The 21,687-nt window shown below is 32.6% G+C and overlaps 1 protein-coding gene across 1 annotated transcript in view; it reads left to right on the top strand.

Moving 5' to 3' along the window:
* LOC129222652 (DNA-directed RNA polymerase I subunit RPA1-like) overlaps nt 1–21,687 on the top strand; it is a 96,312-nt gene that overhangs the window by 62,050 nt on the left and 12,575 nt on the right. The window contains exons 22-26 of the mRNA XM_054857182.1: nt 4,153–4,414; nt 7,002–7,226; nt 13,143–13,192; nt 15,624–15,791; nt 18,017–18,237. Of these exons, the coding sequence (XP_054713157.1) occupies nt 4,153–4,414; nt 7,002–7,226; nt 13,143–13,192; nt 15,624–15,791; nt 18,017–18,237 (926 nt within the window). The remainder of the gene's footprint in view (nt 1–4,152; nt 4,415–7,001; nt 7,227–13,142; nt 13,193–15,623; nt 15,792–18,016; nt 18,238–21,687) is intronic.

The raw sequence follows: 21,687 nt of genomic DNA on the forward strand, positions 1-21,687 counted from the left end.
ATGTTTTACATTAAAATCTGAAAATCGAAATGTTTTGCACATGTAAAATTTCTTTAACTTAATTTATTAAAGTAATAAAAATGGTTTTGAGAGGTCGATATCAACAACACTTGCCAAATGGCATGAAATATTTGTTAACTACAAGTGAATCATAGCAATTTTTTTTGAAAAAGGAAGGGTACAACTTGGCGCTGTATGCATATATGTAGATACAGACATCAGGAGAAAACTAGTTGAAATGAATTCAGGGAGTTTTAAAATGCATTTTTGTTTACAAATTTCATAAATACTTACAGTCATCCTGAAAAAAAAGTCAAAATTCGCTTAAGAGTAATTAAAATTTAAATTCATGTTAAAATAAAAGTGATAAATTTTTCATAAAGACAATACTTTTTCTTTTTTTTTTTTTTTTTGGACAAGGAAGAAAAGATACACATAGCTATGTTGTATGAATAGTGTAAAATTTTAATGATGAAATATACAAATATTTTTCTGATAATTCGAGCTTTCAGTAGTTCAAGTTAGCGTGAGCCCCAATTACCTCGAATTTTCGAGACTCTACTGTAATACCTTTTTTTTAAAGATTTAATTCCATAGTAAAAAAAGAATTTTATTAAAATGTGACCCTTTCTTACTGTTTTCAATAAGTTTCTTTAAAAGTTGAAACCATTTTTAACAGTCAATTTGTGTTCCTGTATATAAAATAGTTGGACTGATAAAAATTGTTTTGCAAGTTTAAAAAAACTAAAAGTTATAAAATTTAAAAATTGCCTAGAATATGCCTTTAAAATTCTTCAAAATGTTATCTATTTCAATAAATGCAGATCCATTTGAGTTAAGACTGGTGTTTTATTTATTAAATTTATTATTTATGGCTTCCGAACATTTTCTACAATGTATAACTGATACTCAAATGGAATACAGTCGAACCTCCATATATCGAACTTCCACATATCAATTTAACTTTTTATCACTGTCATTTTATTGACTATCCTGTCATTGTCATTTTTTATCATTCTATTATTATTTTATCAAAATTTTCTATATATTGAAATCCCAGCAAATTTCAATGTTCACATTACATAGAAAAATTGTTTCTATATATTGAAAAAATCTCTATATATCGAATTTTTTTTCGAGACATTCATAGATTTTTTTTTCCTCTTTAGACTGTTTGTCTCATGAAAAATAAAGGTTAGGGAAGAAAATTATGTTCACTAAAGGTTGTTACGAAACTCCTAAGAAATCTGGGGTTGAGGGGTGTGTAGATAAGTGGTTGTTTCTTTCTAGAATTCTTAAATTCCCTCAAGTTTATTTCAAATATCTTAGTTATAACCAGTAACATTGTAAAATCAGTTACAAGTTGTCCCTTTTGTCTGTTGATTATCGTCCCTAGTTGTTTTAGCTGCAGCAAAAATATTGCCGAAGAATGAAGATGTATGAAGGCGCAAAAATGTAATTTCTGTTATTTTTTTAATTATTAACTTTCATTTAGTCCGATGCTCGTATAAATTAGAAATTAGGTTTCATACACAAAAATTAGCTTTAATTTTAATGTTTTAGGAGATTTTTAGGATAAAATAAGATCGTTTGTATATATCGAAATTTCTATATATCAAATTTTTTCCTGCAATTTGCTACTTCGATATATGGAGGTCCGACTGTATTTATATCCTTCACTTATTCATGAGTTGTACTTTTTGTTATGATCATTTAAGGCGAAGTTCCAGTTACTTCTATTTTATGATCCAATTTAAAGCAATATCCAAAACTAGGATTTTTTTTTTTAATTTTTTTTAGGAACACTTCAAAAAAATTTTAACATCAAATTATTTGTTTATTTTAAAAGTTAAATCTTCATTCGTTTTTAATTGTTAAACTGTTTGCTAGTAAAATTGTAACTTATTTCTCATGCCTTTTAAGTACTTTTCTTGCAACTAATATTGTTCACATTGTTTTGAGGAAAGTTGTGTTGAGATTAAGAGTGGCTCACAGATGTAGGAATGAGTCTTTTGCATGCTTGCTGAGTCAAATTTCTGTGGAAGGCTGTAGATTGTTTGACCTTTACACCCCCCCCCCCCGTTTTTTTGGTGCTTAATTTTCTTGTAACAAAAATGCATTTATTACTATCAGTTCTTGTGCTTGACTTCCAAGCATTCTTTCTGATACAGTGAAACCTGTGTAAGTTGACCACTCGCGGTGCAGTACTTTGGCGGTCAACTTAAACAGGTGGTCAACTTATAAAAGGCGGTAATAATTTTTTTTTTATTTTTTGTTATTTCTTGCACCATGTATTCATTTTTTGAGAAATTCACCCTTGCTCTTTCTGTTCAACTCACTTTCATTGTTTAACATTATAGAAAGTGAAACAATAATTAAAATTACTATTCAAATAATTTTGTTAGTTTTTCCTTGTTTTTAACTATATTAGACACTTCAGTTTTAGTTCCATATATACCAGCTAATATTATCTGGCTTTTTCCATTTTCAGTTAATTTTAATATTTCATACTTTTTATTAATCTCAAGTTCAGCTAACTTTCTTTTTGAAGCCTTTTTATGTAAAACTTATAGCACAAAGAGCAACAAGCTTGACTCTCCCAGTTCATAAAGGCAAAATCAAAATGTCCTATCTCTTAATCCCTTGCACCAAAAACATGTAACTTTACTCATTAGCAAACCCAGATCTGCTTACCCGCAGTGCGAGAGGCCCGCATCTTTAAAGGGGCTTACGGCCCTAGAAATTGAAGAAAAAATAGAAAAAACTAGCACTAAGACTTTTTCACTTTACTAATAGACACTGCTGGCCACTAGGGAAGGACCCTACATATTTTGTTGCAGGGGAATCAAAATGTATAGATCCGGGCCTGCTCTTTTTAGCACAATTCCTGTGTTGTCACCACATATTGTAACTGAGAGGAAAGACTTTGAACTTTTCTACTGACACCTATTTTCATTGAACAGAGTACAAAAAGCTATCTCAAATAGAACAACAAATGAAAAACAAGTTTGGAGAATAAAGAGCAGCATTAAGCTTTATGCTGCTGTTTAGTTAGTAAAATGCTTTTCTGTCATCAAAGCATTAAAAACATTCTTGGAAAGCTATGAAAAAAAAATAAATAAATAAATAATAAAATAAAATAATTTGCTGAAGAAAGTTTAAAAAAATAAACCAAATGGTCAACTTACAAAGGGTTTTTTACAATACTCCAAACCAAATTTGGCGAACATTAGTGATCAAGATAGAGAGGTGGTCAAGTTACAGAGGTTTTCCTTCATTGTATGAGATAGGACTGATTCCGTTCCTGACAAAGGTGGTCAACATAGACAGGTGGTCAACTTACAAGGGTGGTCAACTTTACAAGTTTTACTGTACTATTAATTTTTTTTGTTTTTGATGTATAAATGAAGTTTTCTTCCATAGTACATACAACTTAATAACCAATTTTTCATTGGTTTTACTTTTACAAAGTCTTAAAACGTTACTGGTATATAAATTACGTCTTTTTCTTCTTCATTTTGTAGTTTTATTTTAATGTAAGATTTTCATGCTCTTAATTACTAATACATATCTTGGCCTTCTCATTCTCCATCATATAATCGCAATTCATGCAACTGTAATTAAAGGACTACTATACATTTATTGAAGTACTATGACATGTTTTACTCTGAAGCTAGTTCACTTATCATAAAACTGCTTTTCCTTTTTGTTTAGCTATTCCTGACTGGGGAAGTTTGCTTGGTCTTTTTAACCCATGTCATATAAATATTTGTGCGAATTTATGGTATGGAACACATAAAAAAAGCAGCTGCTTTCTTGTGGGCTTTACTATATGTTTACATTTGATACTGAATACAAGAAATCTAAGAATTCATATTTTCAAGCATTTTAAAAACTTATACTTTCTTTAATTGGATTCTTTTTTATACAATAGCAGAAAACCAGAGGTACAGAACATTTTCTGAGCTTAATAGCCCTTAATTTTTCCCAAGAGTTCTTATACATATATAATCTACTGAATTAGAAATTTTACAGTTTTAGTTTTAATTTATCAGAGCAATTCCTTTAGAAAAAAAGATTCTTTATCTACCTTAGAACAAAATATTATTTACTACAAGTGACAGATTACTTTTAAAAGTTTTATCTTTCCAGGTATGAAAAACAAAGAGAAAGATGCCCCGATCCAGTTAACTCATACATGAGGTCAGATTTAACATTTGGTTCTGTGTGTGAAAAAATTGATGGTATAATATCAAATTATGTGAAGAACAATCCCCACTGTCTATTAAATCATGAGGATTCGCTAAAACAAAGTCGAACTATATCAGATAGTGAATTTAAAGATGTTTGTTACTATCGATACATCAGAAGTTTAGCTGAACCTGGAGAGCCTGTTGGTCTATTAGCTGCTCAAGTAAGTGAAAGTTAACCATATTGAATGAACGAATTGAAAACATATACGAATTGAAAACATTGTTAATTACTATCAGAGGTAGATACGCATAGATCGTATAGATAGATAGACAAATGCAGAGGTCGATATAGTAGATGGACAGCAAAGAAAGAGACATGCCCGTTATTTAAGGAACTTCAACGGGGTGTCAATGCCCCCCCCCCCCACACACACCATGACTTTGTAAAAACAATGCTTTCAAGTAAAAGTGGAAGTGTTTTTTATTTTTCGACAAAATTTGCATGAAGAGCAAGCAGTTTGTGTCTCCCCCCCCCCCCCTCCTTTAAAAATATTCCAAACGACGGAACTAGAGATAGATCTAGAAAATATTTTATTTAAGTTAATAATCATATAGATATAGATTGATTGATATCACCTCGAAACTTATTTAAGCAGCCGCCGAAGGCGGCAACATTGGCGTAAAAAGGCAGATAATAATATTGATATATAGAGAAAAACATTGATCAATACCGTCGCTAAATTGCTTATGCAGCCGCCGAAGGCGGCAACCCTGGCGTAAAAAGGCGGACCAACTGGTTGCCGAAGGCAGCTAGTCTATACATATAATAAAACAAGATGTTTGTGTGTGTGTGTGTTTGTGGCCCGCATCCTGGGAAAACGGTAAGGCCTAGAAAGATGAAATTTGGTACACAGGTGCAGATTTTGCCCAAAATGTGCACCTTGGGCTTCGATTTTTGATATTTTAATTAGAAAAAAAGTTATTTAATGTTTTATGTGTTTTTTTGCACTTTTTAGTACTTTTTACCTCACAGACCCAGAACCAATCGTACCACACAAATATTTTTTGTACTATAGTGTAGGAAGTTTAATTTTAAATATGATGAATGAAAAAATTTTGAAGATAGAGCAATTTTTGTATTTTTTATAAATTTTTGAAAAAACTTTTATTTTGCATATTTTTCTGGGTTTAATTTTTTTCCAAACCCATCCTGCAAAAAGTATTGAACCCTTAATTGTAAAATTTTAGTTGGTAATAGTGAAAACATTCTGCCCCCTTCAGAAGAAAAAAGTTTTTAAAAGTACGCTATAGTTTTTTTTTTTTAATTTTTTTAATGGCAGAACACAACGCGAGCTGTTCGCTTGCCGGCTGAGTTCCGAGCTTACCTCATCACGTGATCCAACTGAAATCGTTTGCCTTCTCTTCACCTTTTTTTTTTAGTTTTTTTTTTCTCCTTCAAGCGCTACTTTGATTAAATAAATAAAGCCTGGGGTTTTTTGCATGATCTTTGTTTTTGTTACGGATTGGCGGTTAGGTTAGGTAGATACATAGATAGATAGAGGTTGAGTGGACAAAAAATGTTTTTGTTTCGAATTAATAATTATATAAATAAAAAAAGATTGTACTGTCGGGAGGTAGATATGCACAGATCGTATAGATTGATAGACAGACAAATATAGAGGTCGATATAGTAGATGGACAGCAAGAAAGAGGTATGCCCGTCATTTAAGGAATTTCAACGGGGTGTCAGTGCCCCCCCCCCCCCACACAACATGACTTTGAAAAAACAATGCTTTCACATAAAAGTAGAAGTGCTTTTTGTTATTTTTCGACAAAATTTGCATGAAGTTTGCATCGTTTGTGGTACGTCGTTTGTGTCTCCCCTCCCCCTCCTTTAAAAATATTTCAAACGACGGAACTGGAGATAGATCTAGAAAATATTTTATTGAAACTACTAATGATATAGATAGATATAGATTGATTGATACCGCCTAGAAATTTGTTTAAGCAGCCGCCGAAGGCGACAACATCGGCGTAAAAAGGCGAATGATAATATTGAGAAAAAAAGAGAAAAACATTGATTAATACCATCGCTAAATTGTCTAAGCAGCCGCCAAAGGCGGAAATCCTGGCGCAAAAAGGTGAATGGTGTAAAAAGGTGGACCAGCTGGTCGCCGCAGGCGGCTAGTAGTTAATAAATGTACTCTTCTCTGCCACTCCTACTCTGCACTAGGAGTTAAGATTCCATTCAAGCATGCGAGTAGCAGCTGTGAATAGATTTACAGATGCAAACATTAGTCTTACTTTTAGTGAGGTGTTTCTGACTGATAACTGCATAAAACTTGCACTAAAAAAAGTGAGGAAGGATGATGAATTGAAGATGATGTTGTGTTGGAAAATGTGTTTCCTTAAGTTTGGTTGGAAGGTTTTGGAACAGGCAATTACATATTTGCATTTGGGTAAATGCATTTGCATATTTGCATTTGCATCAATGGTTGAAAAGCGTTTGATATTTATTGAGGTATAGTAAATTAAGAAGAACTGGCACCAACCTAATTGGTCCTAACTCCAACTAGGCAGAGCCTGAATGATTAGGCCAAATGATTTATTTTGTATGTGTGAAGCATTGTTATAAAGCACTTTTGAAAGAGAAATGTGAAATTTTTAGAAAACAATCCTATGACATAAAGATTTTTTTTTGTCTCCCCAAGAATAATGAAAACAGTTTTATGTGTGAATTATTCTCCTGTTTTGCATACATTGTTCAAATCTTACTACTTGAAGAATGAATTTGCTTTATTGTTTCAGTCAATCGGAGAGCCATCTACTCAGATGACACTGAATACATTTCATTTTGCTGGCAAAGGTGAGATGAATGTAACCTTGGGTATTCCTAGGATTCGCGAAATTTTGATGACTGCTTCTCCAAACATTGCCACTCCTACAATGGAACTGCCCTTATTAGATCGCCCTGATGTTGAAAAGAAAGCTGAAGAGCTAAAATTAAAACTTTCACCGGTTACTTTGAAAGAAGTAAGTGTTTATAAAATTCCTGTAGTATATGGTACCTTTGCAATTATATTTCTTTTTTATTATCACTTCTTCTGTGTCTTGTGTAAGAAACTAGTTCCCAAATTAATGCTAAAAGATCAACCACTGCATTAATGTTTACCATGAGGTGAAACACCTTTGCCTTAAGAAATCACCAGTTGTTTCACTTTTAGTTTTTTTTTTTTTGTTTTAATGTTTAAATAAATATCCAAGAAAACGTTATTCTTGTGTTTTAAAAGAATTTATTGTTTAAACAAATTTCCTCCATTTGGTACCAATTATTATCATTATTGTATGTTAACCCAACGTTTTGAAGCACGAAAATTGCAAACATGTGTTTTGGTATTCCAAAGGAACAATGAAACACGTGTCTGCATTGTGTTTGGTGTTCTGAGGAAAGTGCTTTGCTTTCCTCGGATGACTTTTCAACCAGATTCTCACACTTCTCTGCATTGAAAAAAATGTTCCTTGTAACACTAAAACATGCGTCTGCAATAATTTGCATTTTTTATGCTTCAAAACGTTGGTTAATTGTTTCATTTAATTTTCAGCACAAAGGTATTTATTTGTTATTGTGTGTATTACTCCTACTGTCTTATTATATATCTGTAGTTAGTAATTGTATCGTAAACTTGAGTAGAATGGTAAGTATATTTTCAAAACAAAAAATGTACATGTGTACACTAAAAATTTACATTAAAGAAATCATGTTTTTTTTATTTTTGATAATTTTATATCTCGTAACAGTAGAACCTTGGAACAAAGGCTTACTGTTTTACACACATACTTACTCTTGTTCACAAATAGAACTCCTGTATTATAGCATCCTTGATGGAGGAGGGAGGAATGAAAAAACTGTTCTCAGCTTAGACCTTGTGAAATTTTCTAACTATTGTCTAATAATTTTACATGCTTAAAAATAAGAATCTTTGTTGGCAATATCAAACAGTAGTATATAACAGACTGATTTTGTTGCACTTAGGCAGAGCTTGAAAGAGGTTTTTTCGTCAGGATTGAAAAATAGCGACGTAGATCAGCAGTGGACGGAATTTAAGGATAAACTTGCTAAAACGGTTGGGGACTATGTTCCATTTAGGAGAAAAGGTGTTAGTACCAAAATTTGGCCCATGTGGTTCTCCAGGGAGACTAAAGAAGCTCTTAATTATAAGCAAGCCACTTTTCGTCAGTTTAAAGAAACTGGTCAGAGTGCGGAGAGACTCCAGTATGGTAAGGCAAGGCGAAATTTTAAGTATTTGGTACGGATTCAGAAAAGGGAATTGGAGCAAAGGCTGGCAGATGACATTGATGGGAATCCTAAGAGGTTTTTTGCTTACGCTAATTCTGGGAAAGCTCGAAACAGTCAAATTGGGCCTTTGGTTGATGAGTATGGAAATTTAATCCAAAACGATAGGGATATTGCAAATGCTCTAAATAACTTTTTTTCCAGTGTGTTTAACGATAACTGTATCTCAACAGTTGACACTAACAAGACACAAGCTATTATACAGCTTGAAGATTTTGTATTTTCCAGGGAGGAGGTTTTATTTCATTTGAAAAAGATTAAAGCAACTAAAGCTCCGGGACCAGATAATATTTATCCAAAAATTTTAGTTGAATGTGCAGAGGAATTAGTGGATGTTATTTTGAATATTTTCAATGCTTCTTATAACTCGGGGACGGTGCCAGAGGACAGAAAGCTGGCTAACATAACGCCAGTCTTCAAGAAGGGGTCTACAGGTATTGCTGGGAATTATAGACCTGTAAGTTTGACTTCGATGATTTGTAAGATTTTCGAAACTTTGATCATAATTAAGATCATGAAGTTCTTAGAGACTAATAGTCTGTTGACTAGTTTGCAGTATGGTTTCAGGAAAGGTAAATCTTGTACTACTAATTTATTGCATTTCTACGACAAGGTTACCTCAGCTTTAGATAACAAAAAATGTGTGGATGTTGTTTATATTGATTTTCAAAAAGCTTTTGACAAGGTACCACATGTTGCTCTTCTCAGCAAGTTAGCTGACATAGGAATAGGAGGAAAAACTTTACTTTGGGTTAGAAATTGGCTTACTGGTAGGAAGCAAAGAGTAGTTGTGAGAGGAAATCATTCTAATTGGAGTGATGTTTTAAGTGGGGTTCCTCAGGGATCAGTGTTAGGGCCTCTTTTGTTTATTATATTTATGAATGACATCAATGAAAATATTTCTGGAAGCATGAATTGTTTTGCTGACGATGTAAAAGTTATGGGGATTGTCAAAAATGAAGAACAAGTAAAACAGCTGCAAGAGGATTTAGATCATATTACTAAGTGGGCAGATAAATGGGGTATGGCAGTTAATGTAGGTAAATGTCAAGTGCTACACTTAGGTCATGGAAATAAACGTACGAGATATCGTTTACAGGGTTCAGTCATAAATCAGGCAGAAAATTATGGATCTGGGTATCTTTATTAATCAGGACTTCAAGTTTAGTCAACAGTGCAGTATTGCTAGTAACAAAGCCAACAAAATGCTTGGGTTTATCAATAGATCTATTTCAAACAAATCTAAGAAAGTTCTTCTGCCTTTATATAGGAGTTTAGTAAGACCTCATTTGGAGTATGCTGTTCAGTTTTGGTCGCCTTATCTGAAGAAAGATATTTTTGTATTGGAAAGGGTTCAAAGAAGGGTAACTAAATTAGTAAGGGGACTCTCAGATTTAGATTATGATACCAGACTTAATAGGCTTAACATGTATAGCCTGGAGCAAAGGAGAGTCAGAGGGGACATGATTCAGTTATTTAAATTTATCAAAATGAAAGATGTAAATGGATTAAATTTTTGCGGGGAAAGCAGGACAATGGGTCATTGTTTTAAGCTATTTAAATCTCAGGCTAACTTGGAAATCAGGAAAAACTACTACTTTAGCAGGGTCGTGGGCACTTGGAATAGCGGCGGTAACCAGAAGAGGCGGTAATGAGCAAGGGAGTGGATAGCTTTAAGAGGGCCATTGATCTTCATTGGGGACTAATTAATTGACTAGGACCAGCCTAGCTGGGCCCAGAGCCTGTTGCTGGTCGTCACATTTGTATTTGTATAATTGACTTCAAACCTTTTTGAGCAATCAAAATTGCTTATTGGTTTTACTGACATTGTATTTGCTTGATGTTAGTATCTTAATATATTAACCTTATACTACTCTTATACTGAAATTCCGAACGGCATTTGAAAATGAGCAGGGTTGCCATTGTGTTGAAATCCCCCGTATGAGTCCCATTCCTTAGCCTCCTAGATCACCAGACCCGACGCCAGTGGACTTCTTTGGGGATTCTTAAACCAAGAAGTTTACAAAGCAGAAGTAGCCAGTTTGCAGGAATTGAGCAACCGGCTTGACGGAACATTAGTGTAACTAAGAAATGAAATTTCACTTATGCCAACGGTTGTTTCCATTCACAAAAAAGCAAGGGCATGTATTGGGTGTGGTGGCGATCAATTTCAGCATCTATTGTAAATTTTAAAGATTGATTAAATGTTCTCATTGTGTAATCTAAGTGTAACTTTTTTATCCTTGATTTTTCCTTTGTGCAAAGCACGGGAAAGTAATACTTCTTTTATTTCTACTTATTACTATCTCTTGTGTTTTTTCACTTAATAAAATGTTAAAACTATTATTCTGATACAAAAATATCATTATCTTGAACAAAGAAAGCAACATGCTTACGTGAAACAGAAATTTTAAATCAGAAAAGTACTACTCTTCACTGATTTTCCTTTTTCAACGAACGCAGATTTTTACACTGTTTCAAACAAAAGCCTGAATTTCTGCTAAACTTGAAGCCCTTTTTTTGTAGAATCATCTGAAAGCTAGTGAAATGGGTCAGTTTTTGGTAGATTTGCCCGATTGTAGCTCATACAGTTGTTTTTGTAAATGTCGATTGAAATTGTTGACACCATTTCAATTCTGAGTGTGTCCAATGCTTCAAAACTTGTAGCTCGTTGAAAAATGCGACTATCTTGATGGAAAAAGTAACATTTTGCAGGGATGAAAATCTTCCGCGAATCCGCGATTTTCCGCTTTTTGTATTTTTTTCATATCCTGGACGCAGAGCATTTTCCAGCGATCGATCGCGATCTTCCCTTCAAGATTTTTGCTGACTCACGTGTTCTTTCAAAGGTAAAAAGAAGAAAGGGACTTCGTTTTGTGGGTGGTAAGGGAAAAAGGCTCGAGAATGACATAGAAAGCGTCGGTGTTTATGCATTTCGAAATCCGATTGCATCCGTTTCCATAACACTCGCTCATTTTTGTCTACTATGCCATCCTATCACTTAAACCTTTATAACTTTTTGTGTACTATTATTTTTCAACCCTTCTTGTATGTATTTTGGTTTTTGCTGAAGACTTGTACGCTCATTGTTTTGCCATGCCCATTTCACGGTCACTTTCTAGCGATCGCACAAATACCCCCTCACCTCCTTTCTGCCCCGACCTTCCCATCAGGATTCTTGCTTAGGCATACATTCTTTCTTGAGTAGAAAGAAGCGAGGAACTTTTTGCTGTGTTGGTGAAGAGGGTGAAGTAGGAGTGGAAGAAAAAATGCTAGAGAGTGATGGTGTGTGCAATCGTTACATGTAGCTTTTGAAATCTGATTGCATCCGCTTCTGTTACACTCTCTCATTTTTATCTGCTATGCCATTCTACTGTTTAGACATTAATACCTTTTTGTTGACTAATATTTTCAACCCTTCTTATACTTTATTTATTTTTTATGAAGACTGCCATGCCCATTCATATATGTTTATTCTATTCCATCCGAGTTAATTTAAGCCAACATCATTCTTCAAATCTAGTTTTAATGCTTATCAGGCTTACCAAAGATATAGATCTTGAAGATCTTAATACATTCAAATTTATTTTAATTATAATGTGCTATTTTATTATAACAGACATTTAAATATAGGAAATTAAAGATGCTTATCTTCTCAAATCATGACATAGTGTTTAAAACTTTTTTATCAATTTAAAAATAATCATTTTTATGCTAGTGCTTAAAATGACCATCAAAACTCAAAAAGTTTTAGATTGGGTTGCTCCACAAAAAGGTTAGCTACACTGATAATGTCATTTTGTAATCATGGTGTCCAATGATTCAGCTTGTATTAAGTGTTTAATTATATGAAAGTTTTATAGCATTATATGTCACATTATAAAGTTTTAATTTCACCTGATTTGTGGGCTATGGGAAAATGAAAGTGATAAATGGAATTGATATATCTGTTAAAATCTTAAATAAATGCAAGCTTATTTTATTTATTCATTTGTTAGCATTTCTACTAGTAAAAAAACATTTATCTATTAATTTAATTAATATTTGAAAGACAGTATAGTATTGATATAATTTCACTTAATGTAAAAAATATATATATATATTCAAATTTTAAGTCTCGCAATGTTTCCTCTTTTTTGACTTCAGGCTGTTTTCATCCCTGATTTTGTAGGATTTAGTTTGCTCTTTCCAAATATGTACTTATTTTGTGTGTAGGGCCTACAGGAATCTCAGAAATCAGTCACTTTCTCACAATTTTGTTTTTTTACTCATTTTCTTACATCTACCATTACTCGGTTACAGTTAAAAATTGGACATGATAATGGGTGTTTCTATGCTCCGCTTGGGCTCTTCTATCACCCCCTTTTGTATGGCATTCGATCAAATTCACCCTGTATTATAATCAATCATGGAAATGAATAATATGTTATATTGTTTTTACTCCTCACTATTTAACAAAAATAAAATATTTTAGTGAATTCTTATTTAAGTTATTTTTTATTCCATTTCTCAGTTTTGATGCAATTTAACTGAATTTAATTTCCTATACAAAAAACATTTTTGCTCATAAGTTTATTTTCACAATTAATTTTCAGCTTCTTGAATATGTGAACATAAAAGAATACTTGTCTGTACCTGGTACTGGGTAGGTATATAAATATTTATTTCATTGTATATTTAATCAAAGTATAGTTTTGTCCTTTTTTTTTTATTAGTGTCTTTACCTGAGTAACGTAATTTTAAATTTTGTGCAAACTACTTTCATATCTAATTATATCACTGCAAGAACATTTCATTTCTATTTCTTTTGCCACTTCTTCCATGAAACTAAATTTTCTTTTAAAAGCTCTGAAATATTCAGTTTGTGTCTAAAATCTTCTTTGATTTATAAAATATTTTTTGCCTTTCAAATGTGAGTGAGTCTTTGCCTGCTTTAAAAATATTGATATAATTCTTAATATGCCATGTTTAGTAATGTTAATGTCCTTTTAACTGAACTTTTCGTAATTTACATGCTTTGTGTTTTTTTTCTCCCTCTCATTACTGAAGGACTTTATTTTCTTTCTCAGCATTTAATTTTAAGCACGTAAAATACTCTCATTTTTCTTAAAATTAAAAATATAAGTAAATAAATGTTAAAAAATCATGTAGTCAAGTCAATGTGTAATGTTAATGATATTCTGAATGTGTAATTTTTTTTCCTCTCCTTGATTTCAAATAACTTGCCCATTTCCTCCAAGAGGCATTCCCTTGTTCTTCAGGGGCAGGAGTTGTTCTAATTTTCATTAATTTATATTTTTTATAAAATATAATGAGTAGGGTAAAGGGGGGAACATGTGAACAAATGTTTTCTTTTATTAGTTTCTCAAAAAATATTATCAATTTTTCAAGGAAAATGTATCTCCATGATTGAATAGTCTTTTCTTTGTGCCCTGGAGTTTTTTCAGATTTTTCAAAAAATTATTATTATTATTTTTTTTTTATGGATTTTTTTAAAAATGTCTTCAATTGTTAACTTGTGCCCTAAAAGTGGGGCACATGCGAACAAGCCTGGGGTACATATGAACACAATTGAAAAATGCAGGGCAAGCATCATATTTCAAAGAAAAACTCTTCTCTATGAAACATATGCATGTATACCAAACACATTAAAAGGTTTGTGACCTATACTATGTCAGTTTAAACTGTAAAGTAACTGTCAATGAGAAAAAGAAAAGAATAATCTGAAATGTATGACCTTGCCCACTGTCAAGTTTTAAAGTTATTAGCATTATCTAATTATTGGATGGACAAGAAGAAAAGTTATAATCAAGGGCGCCCATATGCGAAATTTTAAGGGGGGGGGGGCTCAAAAATTTTCCCCATGTTTTAGCAGAATACTTTCCCCATGGAAACTGATTTCAGTACAGATTAGAGATATTAAAATTTGACATTTTTAATAACTTATTGATTAATGGCTGGAAAAGAAATTATTAAACAGTTTTGCAAAGAGAAAAGCACTAAAAGCAAGAAAGTTCTCATTTCTAAGGGGGGCTTGAGCCCCCCCCCCCTGCCCCTCTATATGGGCGCCCTTGATTATAATACTAAACAATACGGAGAATATTTTCTTCTGTTAAGTTTATTCTTGATATATAGTGCATTTACGCTTCATACATATATGATGACGAATTTCAAATTATTTTAATCTTAAATTTTTAGTTAAAGGAAAATATTTTGTAATTTTTTTATTATGTAAATATGATGTAACACTAAATTGTTGGCTAACTATTTAGTAACAAAAGAATTATATAATAAATATAATTAATTAATAATAATGTATACTAATAATTAGCAATAAATTTATCAATCGATTGTAGCAAAATAATAATTATAAATCTTTACATCCTTTTTATCACTCATAATGACCCTACACTAATATTTGTATTACAGAGAGAATATGAAAACTGTTTACATGTGCCCCAACATGTTGCATTCACAAGTGCCCCATCATCTACCTCAAAACTCATTTTCAAAAATAAAGAATCCTTAATTTAGTTAAATTTAAACACTGTCATAATTTTATTTGAATGTAAGTATAATGGTTTGCAATAACTAAGTTTAGCTTATTAGTTAGTTTAAAAAATGTTTTTACATGAAGAAGACAATGATAAAATTATATCAGCATCTGCTAAAAGAAAGAAGTTGCCATTACAGGAACAAATGTGCCCTCTTTTCCCTTACACATTTTCATTTGTATTTATAAAAACAAATGACAATGAATAATGAAGAAATATGATAATGAAAAAGCTATTGAAAAAAAAATTTTTTTTTTTTTTTTCTAAATTTATATGGCATATTGTCAGTTTGTTGTAATTTTTCTTGCTTTTCATAGGCTTCCCCCTCCCTCCAAATTTTTAATAACAATTTGTACAAACTTTTAGATCAACATCCTAACCCTAGTTATCACTTGCCTGGAATTATCATCTACTCCACATTTATTTCAATCATTAAATCAATTTATTTCTAATATATGTGTTTTCACAATAGGACTTTAATTTTGAGTTTTTTTAATTGTCTTTTTTCCTTCCTCTTTTCAGAATGAATACTAGAAACTATCAAGTAAAAATGAGTTTCTTGAAGTATTCCGAGTACAAAGGATACCTTAACACTTCACCTTCTCAAATCTTAAAGTATATAGAGACTATATTTTTGAAAAAGATTCTTGAAGCTATAAAGAAGAAGCTGCGAATTGCTTCAATGGCAAGGTAATTAAATTTGTACCAATATTAAGGTAATTTTTGTTATTGCATTATCTGAAAGAAATATTGTTTGTGATACTTGTTATTGCATTATCTGAAAGAAATATTGTTTGTGATACGATATAGTTAATTTTTGATGCTACTGGTATATCTAAGGTTAGAGGTGAAGGATTTCTGTATTTTTGAAAAAGTTTCAAATGAAACAGGATACAAGTTAAAAAGTAATAAATAATCTGAATGAGTGAAAACATAGAAAAAAAGGCAAATGATCTTTCTTATTTGATTTGTATAATTATACAATTGAAGGAAATAAGTTACGAGTTAAAAAGTAAAATAATCTGAATGAGTGAAAATATAGAAAAAATGCAGACAAATGAGCTTTTTTTATTTGATTTATATAGTTGTAATTAAAAATCACCATTCATTACCCAATGATAAAAAATAAATTGATTTTGATTTAAGGGAGTCGATTAGTTATGATTTTATTCCTTAAGCAAGCACTTGAGCTCTTCAGTGTTTTTATTTATATTTTTTATTTTGGAATACTTTTTTCAAAAAAAAAACAAGTGTTTAATTTTTAAATATGAAGCTCTGCATTCATCCTTTTCTTTACTTACAAATTAAATTTGGGGTATGCCACCTTTCTATTGTGAAAATTTCCGTTTTGGGAAATTTTTCTACTTTCACCCCTGTCTGAAGCAAACTCTGCTCCAAAACTTTTATTTTGCTGATTAAGGGTTTGTACATTTTCGTTTATTTTGTTCTTGCCTTAAAAAAAATCTGTAAATTTTAAAATTATTTTCAACGTACTTTACCTCTGCTGCTTTTTTATTTTTATAAGATCATACCAACATACCCAGCAGTTATCATTATTGTCATACTGCTGGGTATGACAATAATAGTAACATTTTATATGATTTTTTGAAGATATGTGATCAATGTATGTGCAGTTCATCAATCATCAATAGTTTGAATTATGCACCATTTCTAGTTCATAAGTCTTTATAACTTTCTGTTGTAATATTCATAATTTAATTATTTTTCAAGGAATGCCGTTAACCATCATATAAATTTTAACATGATAATGAACTGAATGGTAGAAAGAAATGCAGAAACAGTGATTGGGACTAAAAAGTGGGAGGCAAAAAAAAAAAAAAAAGATTCAAGGCTTAGCGGCCGAAAAAAAATGAAAAAAGAAATGAAATACAAAACTTTGCTTTTTTAGAGCATATGAGTGGTAAACTGGAGATTACCTCACGTTTTTCTTGAGATTTTGATGAACGTTGTACACAATAATTCTTTCCAAAGAAACACTGAGACATAAATTAGACTTACATTATTTACCCTAAAGTATTTTGAGATGTCCCAAACACTTGGTAATAATTTCATTAAGCAAATATGGCTTGGTTTAGTTAACAATTGATTTACTAATTTCTAAACAATGAATACATAAACTATATGTTACTGCTTGTGCTAAATAATGTTTTGTTAATGCTATACAAAGTAAAAGAAATAATTGTGATCTGCCTCCCCCTCTCCTTCTGAATCACCACCACTGACAAAATGAGTATAGTTGCTCAACTTGCTAGCATTAAATTTAATGAAATTGTGATGAAAGCATTGGTTGCAAAATTAATATCAGGTAGTATTCAGTTATGCTGGAAAATATGCATTCATCAGTACTGTCCGACTACGAATTGTATGGAAAGACAAACATCCGTTTTACTGCCCGAAATGGACAAATCTATTATTATTTAAGCTATGTCAGCTTTTGCAGAAGCAGAGTCTCATTCAAATGAGCGGTACATACGCATCAAAATTTTACTTTTCCCCCTTATTCACATAGATTCATCTTATCTGGACGTTTGAAAATTCCATGCAATCCGTGGTTGGACAGTGTAGCGCTGTATCAGCACTGTAAAGTTGCATCCTGAGATGCACTTTACAAATTGTTGCATGAAGTGATAATAAGATTTTGTAAGCATGTTCTGAGCAATCACTTTAAAAAGCCACATCCTACACTTTAGGTTGAGAAGCTGTTTAACTGAAAGCATCATAAAATTTCAAAATTTAACTACATTCATTTCTCTAAGTGTCCCTTACTGAAACTTCTCAGATGCATAAACTAAAATGAAATGTGATTATAGTTCCTTTTTTTTTCAAAGAAGTTAAAGCTATAATTTTTAATTAGTAATTTAAAGAATTCTAAAAGACTGTATTGTTCTCACCAGGATTGTTAATGAGGTGAAAGATACTCAAACTGCAAGTCATAATGAAAGTAGTTTTGATGAAGAAGCACCAGTTGCAACTGCTGGAGCCAAAGAAGATGAAGGAGAAAGTTCTGGTGAAGATGAAGCAGCGGAGCTAGATACAGACACAGCTAAGAACAAAATGCATCATGAGGAACAAGAATACGAAGATCCTGAAGATGAAGAAATGCTTCCCGAGTCTGGTATGTTTTTGTTGTAAGAATTGATAAACTCATGGTACAAAGAAATAATTATTATTGAGCAATCAAGATTGCTTATTGTCATCACTTTGCCCAAATCCTGACTTTTAACCTAAAATCTGTTGTCTAAGCATTTGGCAGATAGCTTGATTCACTGCAGCATGGCAAATGAAATTTATTCTCTGGAATTTATATTGCAGTCTGCTTTTTTCACATGTACACCCTTGTGCAAATTAAATGAAACAAAGGATTTTTTTCCATTAAATTTAAAATCATTCCTAGTATTCTTCACCAATCATGCTAAAATTTGTAAAAAACATGCATGGGATGAATAAATCCTTAAACCGATCATCAATTTCCATCAATCAGAGGGATTCTGAGAGTGCATTTGTAGGAATGAAAACTGCAGCTATAATCACACCAGTTGAGATTTCACTATTGTTAACGATGGATGTGACACTGCAAAAGCATACAAACATGGTTACTCTCTCCGAACATACGCCAAAGACTTATAGAAAGATTCCTAAGATTTTAATATTGCAACTTTGAGCCTTATTATTAAACAAAATAGAGATACATGGTTCATAACTGTAAAACAGGGAGAAAAATACGGCCAAAAACTGAAAACACTAATTCAGCACTTAACATATATTTAAAAGAGCATGGAATAGGTATTAGCTCATCTACTGTTTGGAAGCGCCTTATTGCAGCTGGTTGGCTAGCTTATCAGCTCATGAGTATAAGCTTCTGACCAACGAGTGAAGAAAAAGCACTACTTGTGGACATTAGAATTAAAATTGGGCTATTGAAAATTGGGGAAAGTATTATTTAGCAATGAAAGTCATTTCATTGTCCAAGACCAGTGAACTCAACTCATGCGAAGATTTCCAGACGGAAAAATTCAGTATTGCCCCGTGAACCAGTTTGTAAACACCCTCAAAAGAAGAAGCTTTGAGGTTGTTTTGGATACAATGGGGTCGGTTCTTTGCAGCCTTTTGAGGGTATGATGAGTTCTGAGCAAGGGCGCCCATATAGGGAGCAAGGGGGCTCAAGTCCCCCCCTTCCTTTGAGATTAGAACTTCCTTGCTTTTATTACTTTTTTTTGCAAAAATATAAAAACATTTCTTTTCTAGCCATTAATGACTAAGTTATTAAAAATGTTAAATTGTAATAACTCTAATTTGTGCTGAAATCGGTTTCCATGGGAAAAATATCCTGCTAAATCATGAGGAAAATATCTGAGCCGCCCCCCCCCCCTTAAAATTTTGCATATGGGCGCCCAGAGCCGGCTTTAGCGCATGCGGGGCCCGATTGGAGAATTCTGGCGGGGCCCTTTACAGAATGATTGTACAAATTTGAGATGTGCCGTCGATTTTTCCGAGGCAAGCAAGGAGTCGAAACTGCCGCTATTATCCGTCTTCCTTCAATCGTTTGATTTTTACTTATATTTTTCTTAAAAGAGGAATCAATGAATGCTCACAAAAGTAAGTGAATTTTTAGAACATAGTTAAGTAGCTCTGAGGTTCACACAATCATAGGCAACTGGTGCACGGAAAAAGTGTGTTGTGGGGGGAGTGGGGAGGAGCAGCACCCCTGATGCTGATTTTTTCCATCATTTTTGTGTAAAATCGGACTAGGTTATGGGATTTTAACATGACTGATTGAATAACTTCCAAAAAATGTGGAATACGGCCTCCGAAATCAGGACGGATGGCCAACGTAGACTTCCCTCTTCCAACTCAAAGTTCTATTATCGTGAAATAACAAGAGAAAAGTTCATTTAGTTAGAGTTTTCAGTTCTTGTTTATTTTCGTGAAATAAATCAATGCGCCCATTAAAAATCTTTTTTCTATCGATCATTATTGTTTAACTCTGAAAAGTGAGGGAGGAAACCCCCTTTAATCTTGGAAGTAAGCAGGAAGTTGCCCCCCCCCCCCCGTACGAGCTGTTTATATGCGCAATTTATAGCTTTAACGGAAAAGTAAAATGCACCAAAATTTACCAGTTCTAAAAAAGCAATTTTAGGCAGTCTTTAAGACGTCAGAAGTACATAGAACGGAGTTGCAGGGAACGGTGAGCTCTTCTTAGAAATTTTTCTAAATTGAAGTTTAAAAAAGTAGTTTTGGTATGGACATGAGGTTGGGGTGGTGGGGGGACATTAGAGATTAGATAAACTGCCCATGGTCCCTGGAAGGGTCTTCAAAGATGACGTCTGAAATCACGAATTTCAGCATTTTTTTGTAAAACTAAGGGAAAGGGGAAGAGGAGGAGGTTTCCTTCCTACTATTTTTTACTATGCCCTAAATTTTTATGCCCTAATTTTTTCCCGAAATTTTAATCCCAGATAGGTGATGTTTGACGAAGATAGATAATAAAGGGAGTTTGGTGATCTCCTACGGGAAACGTTCAAAATCAAAGGCTTTAATGTGCAATTTTGACTGTCATCGTTCATTGCTGGTAACGTTAGGGGATTCGGTACTCTTCGAAACATTTTTGATATTGAAGTCGAATTTTGGACCCTGTTTGGGAACGACAGAGGAAAAGGGAGGGGATTCCCTCCGGATTTTTTTTCGAAACTGAAATCTATTTTATGCTATCCGGGGGAAGAAGGGTTCGAGGGCAGTATTTTCTAAAAGGGAAATTTTAGGCAGTTGCCCTAATGCTAAGGAAATGGGTCATTTGTTAGGAGAAGGGGTTCAGAGACCTTCCCCCGGAAATGTTTCGAAATTTAAATCTTTAAAATACTAATTTAGGCCAGCTTTGGAGACATTAGGGAAGATTAAGGGGAGGATGGTTGTGTAATTTAAGAATCTTCCTTCCTTGAAAATGTTTTAAAATTGAAAACTTAATTTTTGTTAGTTTTTTGTGATAAAGTTGAGGTAAGGGTAGGCGTTCGAGTAGCCTCCGCCTGATTTTTTTTTTTTGAAATTTAATTCTTAAGAGCGTATATTTGGTCACGTTAGAAGAAATGTCAGGGTTTGGTAGTTGCCCCAAGAAATGTTTTGGCATTGAAGATTAAAAAACCAAATTCCAGACTGTATGTATAAACGTTAGAAGAGGAATGGAAGCTGTAGGCAGTTTGTGTTCCTTAGAATAATAATGGGGATTTTTTACACATATCAAGCATGCATTATTTGAGGTTTATTATTTATTCAATTTTTTATTTATTTTTCGGAACTGTACCTACGTCAGTGTTAATTGTATATTAGAGAAATTGTCATTGCTGTTGAGTTTTAGCATTTTTTATCTACACAAATGAAGAAAGTAAAAAAAAATAATAATTATTATAATAATAATAATAAACGTAAATTTATAAATGAAATAGATAGCTTTGGAAATTCATAAAATTTCGGTGTCTCGAGGCCATTTCCGCATTGCCCATGAAGAGCAAGATCCTGGGATAAGGACACTTGGCTATTATGATATTGCTCATTGTATTAATTGCTGATAAGC

This window comes from Uloborus diversus, chromosome 5 (assembly GCF_026930045.1).
Source record: "Uloborus diversus isolate 005 chromosome 5, Udiv.v.3.1, whole genome shotgun sequence".
In the NCBI taxonomy this organism is placed as follows: domain Eukaryota; kingdom Metazoa; phylum Arthropoda; class Arachnida; order Araneae; family Uloboridae; genus Uloborus; species Uloborus diversus.